This window comes from Belonocnema kinseyi, chromosome 10 (genome assembly GCF_010883055.1).
Source record: "Belonocnema kinseyi isolate 2016_QV_RU_SX_M_011 chromosome 10, B_treatae_v1, whole genome shotgun sequence".
NCBI classification, from domain to species: domain Eukaryota; kingdom Metazoa; phylum Arthropoda; class Insecta; order Hymenoptera; family Cynipidae; genus Belonocnema; species Belonocnema kinseyi.
Window position 1 is genome coordinate 75,989,454 of NC_046666.1, and position 6,000 is coordinate 75,995,453.

General features: G+C 32.0%; 2 protein-coding genes across 3 annotated transcripts in view; one reads left to right on the plus strand and one right to left on the minus strand.

Annotated features, from left to right (window-relative positions):
- The window catches only part of LOC117182311 (SET and MYND domain-containing protein 4-like), an 8,261-nt gene extending 3,718 nt beyond the window's left edge, over positions 1-4,543 (minus strand). Inside the window, exons 1-4 of the mRNA XM_033375459.1 lie at positions 2,775-4,543; positions 2,358-2,641; positions 601-759; positions 380-523 (exon numbers count right to left, since the gene is read on the minus strand). Coding sequence (XP_033231350.1) covers positions 380-523; positions 601-759; positions 2,358-2,641; positions 2,775-3,837 — 1,650 coding nt within the window. The 5' untranslated portion in view covers positions 3,838-4,543. The remainder of the gene's footprint in view (positions 1-379; positions 524-600; positions 760-2,357; positions 2,642-2,774) is intronic.
- LOC117182313 (SET and MYND domain-containing protein 4-like) overlaps positions 1-6,000 on the plus strand; it is a 28,412-nt gene that overhangs the window by 12,532 nt on the left and 9,880 nt on the right. For both annotated transcript variants that reach the window (XM_033375463.1, XM_033375462.1), the window contains exon 2: positions 4,574-5,675. In XM_033375463.1, the coding sequence (XP_033231354.1) occupies positions 4,610-5,675 (1,066 nt within the window). In that variant the 5' untranslated portion in view covers positions 4,574-4,609. The remainder of the gene's footprint in view (positions 1-4,573; positions 5,676-6,000) is intronic.

Below are 6,000 nucleotides of genomic sequence, written 5' to 3' on the forward strand. Positions count from 1 at the left end.
TGCAGAAATAGTAGATTTTTGTCAGAATAAAGTACCGAACATAAATTATGTCAAGTGTGGGGGGGGGGGTGTCAAGGATCTTGATTAATTCATTCTTTCTTGGTTTAAAACGTTAAATATTACATTTTTTGTTGAAAATTCATCTATTTAGGTATAAAATTCAACTCCTTCATTGAAATTTCAACTACTTTTAAAAAAATGTCTTTTTGTCTTTAATTATTCATGGTTCTAGTTGCAAATTCACCTATTTGGTTAAAAATTGAAATACATGGATAAAAACTCGTTTTTTAGTTTAAAAAATTTTTTCATCTAAAAATTTAAGTATAGGATTAAAAATATTATATTTTATATACTTTTGTAGAACTTTTGTTTTACTTACGTGAAAAGAAGGCAATTCGAGATACATCGGCCAATTTTTCTGGCAAGGTGTGCACTCACATTTGAAATAAAATTGCCTCATTAATTTCCTTTGTCTCTCTGCTTTAGGCATTATAGCGTAATGGTTGCCATAGTTATCAAAAAGCTGAAATTAAGATTTTCTGACTTTTAAAACTGATTTACAAGAACGGAAAACAAAATTATTACAAAGTTTTAATTTACCTGGGTTCCTTTTTCCATTGGATATAACGCATAAAGGACGACATGTTCTGCTAATGAATTCCGCGAAACGTTAGGATCGCAACTATGATTGATCAAACTGTAAAAAGGCAGAGCTGCAGATCCACGATCGGCTGAATCCAAACTGCGCTCTTCCCCAAACTACAAAATATGTTTAAATAGTTTATTTTCCGTCGGCATGTTTACAAAATCCTAGAATTTCAATATTTTGGAACTATTTACGTAACCAGGAGGAGGTTTGCTGATCTTAAATTAAACATCGGCTCAAAGAACGTTGTATGAACAGAGATTTTGACTCGCTGGCATTTGCGTTCAACAATGTTATTTTTTGTATTCGGAAATTTGTCCACGTTATTGCTGATGTTTAAATTTAAATACTAAGTTCTGAGTTAGACAATCAGGTTAACAGAGGTTGTCTAATAACCGGGAATTAAACTAAAAACATATCGTAAAAAAATCTAGAGTATTTTAGGGGTCCCACAATCCTGCAAACATGTCGAAAAACTATCGAAATTTAATCATTTTAGGAAAGTTCTCATTTTTTGTGTAATAAATACCTACAATAACATTTTCGAAAGTTACCGTTCAGCCACCCTTTGCAACTTGACAAAAAAGTGAAGAAATTTTAGGATTTTAGGAAAGTTAACATTTTTTGTGTGAGTAGTACATAAAATAACAATTACGAAAATTCCCTCATCTGTCACTTTTATTGACATGTTTATTGAATATCTATTTTTTAATACAATATACATATTGGATGTCCATAAAAACCAAAAGAATCAGGAATATTTGAATCCCATTTTAAAGATTCATAAAAGTGACGGATATTATTTTCATTATAAAACTGACGTTTATTTTCATTTAAGGGCAGAAGTGTAGAATGTGGTTTGGCAGTCATGTTAAATTTTTTTGCGATTTTTATTTTCATTTCGAAAGATTAATTTAAAATGAGTATTTCAAAATACTTATGAAATTGTAAAAAAAGATTCTGGAAAATTTAAGACATCTTTTTCTAGTATGCAGAATTAAAAAAAAATATTATAAAAAATACAAATCATTTTCAAAGATATTTAGATGTTCATGCAGAGTTTAAGGAAAATTAAAATTACTTAAAAAGATATTTAGAAGGTAAAGGAATTTAGATAAGATTGAAAAAAATTGAAAATGTTTATAAAATTTTAAACAAAATTTAATTTTTTAGCATTGTTTAGTTGTCAATTAATCTATTTTGTTATAAAAAAGATTACAATAGTTTTTTTTAATTTCTCTTCAATAATATTAATCAATGATTAATCGCTAATACCAGAAGTATTAAAAATGATACTAAATATATTAAAATTAGACCGAATAGCGAAAATAATTAACCAAAGATATGTTTATAAAAGGTAACGACTGTCATGTATGCAAAGCTGCGCAAAAATTAGGACATCGAAATTCTATTGTTTTCCCCATATTATATTAAATACCCTCATTATTTAATAAATTAAACAAAGTGAGAAGAATAAAAATCAATATTTTTAAAAACTTCATATTTACTATTACTTGTCAATTAAAAAAATATTTAAAATATAATATGTAATAAAATCTTTTTTAGAAAAAAAAATCAAACCTATTTTGAAAAAGGTAAATAATATTAGTGTACTTTCAATCAATGAGACAAAATCGCTGTTCGTGCAACGTTCTTTGAGCCGATGCTTCAAATAATGAAAAGTAATGTTCACAATTTAAAATAGACTTACAGTGTGCATGTTACTCGGAATAATTTGCTGATGGCGCAAAATTAATCCTCCAACAAACATGACATCTTCGTTTAAAATCATCGATGTCAAATCGTTTTTATCGAAAGTTTGCTCAAAGAAAGATGTGTGTGTTGCAATAAAATAGACAATAAATGCCGCGTTCATGGCTCTGCCGAAAATATCTGGTAACGATCTTTTTTCCGTATTTGTAACAAGACTGTAAATGCTCCGATATTTGTTACTGTAGAGCTTTCCATCTTGCGAGAATCCTTTTGTTCTTGGATCTGAGACGAAAAGCTTTGATAAAATAATAACAATATGCTTCTAAATTAAAAATTTTTATTAAGAATTAAAAGCTTCTCAACAAAATTTCAAAAAATCCAGGACAAAGAAAATAACTAATAATAAATAACTTACCCTCACAACTGTCAATTTCGATCAACTCAGCTCTCAATTTTTCCAAACTACTAAACTCTCTTAGAGCCAAAATAGCAATCCTCATGCTAAAAAGGCCTAATTTGTTCATATCCAAATTCAACAAAAGACCAGTTACCGGGCATTCAATATCATGATACTTCTTCCACGCCACATCCCTGCAATTTTCTGAGCAATAAACCACAAAAACGCAATGCTCACACGGAATACTTGCCCAAGCAATCCTCAAACAGTGAGCACAATGCGTGTACATATTTTCCGTCGCAAGAATCAGAGAATAAGGTTTCTCAACAGCCAGAATCTCGCCAGGTTGAACTTTACGAGTAGTAACTACATGTCTTCCAAATTTATCATCATATCTCACAGCCAAACCATTGGTAGCACAAAGGATTTCATCCTGTGGCTTAATGACAGGAACAACTGGTTCGGAATTACCATTCACCTTCACATTCGAAATCTTGCTGACATCTTTCAATTTCTCTTTAAATTTCTCTTTAAATTTCATGCGACTCGAATTATCAAGAGACATTTTATCGAGCCATTCCAAAGTTTCTTCGTAGGCACTCGTTGTTTTCGAACTTCCTAAAGAAGCCAAGCATTCCGTTTTTCGAAGAAGCAATTTCGCCTTCAAGTGATCTGGATAATTTAAATCGAGTGCTCGATCGATGTCTTTCACGGCCTCTGAATATTTTTGAAAATGAACCAGGATGGCAGATCTGTTTGCGAAAGCCAGGGCGAGTTCCTCTGTATTATTTGAAGCAAATGCTACACCCTTGCAATACAGTTCCCAGGCTTTGACATATTCTGATGCGTTATTCGGATTACCTACGAAAATGCGATTTCCTTGGTTTCTAAGTTTAGTGGACTCAGCAGAGTCCTTTTTCTCACATTTCGATGTCGGGATGAGGCGAAATTCCTCGAGGACGGAATATGTAAACACCATTCGAATTTCGTCAGTCTCGGCGGACATGAAGGCATACGATAAACTTTCATGCTTTTGAGCCGCCAGAATTTTTATGTTTAAGTTTGTAACTATCTCATCCATCTCTTAAAATTATTTTATACTCTTTTTGGGACGTTTCAGTCGAGTTTTTGATATTTTGGCCGGAATTCACTGTAAGCTGAGAACGTTAGGAACGTACTTCATTTGTTATGTTTTTTACGTTCGATGGTGAAAGAAAATGAGACAATGTATTTTTGGAGCAATAATTATTCGTTGTTGTTCGTTTATTTGTTATTTAGGATGGAATTGGTTTATTTTAACTCTTTACTAAATTACATGATTGTGAAGAAAGAAGTGCAACTTAGTAAAACATAACCTAACTTTTTGTTGTTATTTTTATCCTTTTGCGTACGCGTGTGCGCAGTTCGTACGTTTTCGTAAGCGCGCGAAATCAGGATTGGAATATTTTTTCAAATAGAAAAACCTAGATATGAATAATTTTGTCTCTATCAATTTAATGTTTTACAAGATCAAAGTATACGTTAAAATGTAAATAAAAAATAATGCTTTTCAATTTATTTGTGATCGGAAAATATTAAATTTGCAATAATTAACGACAAATGACGATCGATTAATCGGTGTCACGTATTTACACCATTGTTGCCCCTGTTTTGTTTATGTGTTTACTATCATACTGTATATAGTGTACAGTGGTGCCGACTGCTTCCAGCGCGTGTTTACTTCGCTTCCGTGACCCGTTGTTATTAAACCCTAACCTCTCAATTAGCGCTAGATCTTGAATTATTCGATAAAAGTATAGTTTTGATAAATTCTGCAGTTATTTCTTAAGCGATTGTAAGTCAAACCCAGAAAAATGGACGCTACGTTCAAAATGTTGCTAAAAAAAATGGAAGCCATGGAAGCTTTTTACGAAGACGAACAAGAAGCACATAATTTTCCATATTTCATCGACAACAACCCTTTCCGTTTAGAATGTATGATGTTCCTCTTAGGAAAATTCAAGATAATTCCAAAAGTTTCTTGTGACAACAAAAACGCTGAAAAAGCCATTCAGTATAAGGACGATGGCAATTCAAAATTCCTTAATGCCAAAACTTCACTAGACTTTTTAGAAACGTTCAAACTCTACACACAAAGCATTGCTTATGCCTTAAATAATTCCAAGGAACTTGCATTGGCGTACGCAAACAGATCTGCGATATTAATTCACGTAGGAAAATATCAAGATTGTTTGGCTGATATCAACAGAGCCTTGAATTTGAACTATCCAAATAATTTAAAATCAAAAGTTTTCCTCAGAAAGGCAGAATGTCTCCTGGCCTTGGGAAATCCCGAGGCAAAAAAAGCACACAAAAGTGCCTTGAAATGGTTGAAAGAAGTGTCGAACGAGACGATCAAAATTAAAATGAAGGATAAACTTGAGAATTTCTTCAATATGGATAGAAAATTTTATAATGAAGAAGAAGAGGAAATTTTCTCGGTTGAATGGGACTATTCTGAGGATGCGCAAATTCCCTGTGCCTCGGATGGCTTGGAAATTAAATATAATACTGAATATGGCAGGCATGTAGTTGCTACTCGTGATTTTCCAGCTGGAGAAATTATTATTGCTGAAAAACCCTATGCACAAGTTTTGGCTTATAAGAATATGTATACGCATTGTGCACATTGTTTAAAAGTGACCTGGAGTTCGATACCTTGTTGTTATTGTGTCTATGCTGTTTATTGCTCGGCAGAATGCAGAGATATTGCCAGAAAATTGTATCACGATATTGAATGTAGTGTTCTCGGTTTTCTTATTGAGTCTGGATTGAATGAAGATAGATTACTCAGTACAAAAATAGCAATTTTAGCTCTGAGGGAGACCAAAAGTATTTCGAATTTGAAGAGTGAGTTGAAGAATGTTAATGCTTGCAAAGGTATGAATTTAAAATATTTGTAATAACCCTGTCATACAGTAGTGTGGAATAGGAATTTACTATTCATAATCACCCACTGTTCGTATTTCCTAAACGATAAAATTTCTTTCTTTTTTAGAAATGCTCATTACATTTTTAAGAGAACTGTAGTTTTCGATTTGTTAATTTTTTTTACAAGAGGAACATTATCACGTGACTTTTTCTTAAAATTACGGAAACTTGCATAACATCACAAGGAACATTAAAATGAATTTTTGAATTCTGTTAATTGCGAATTCTATATTTACAGTTTTTTTGTGCGATGCCACAAAAATGTTAAACTACA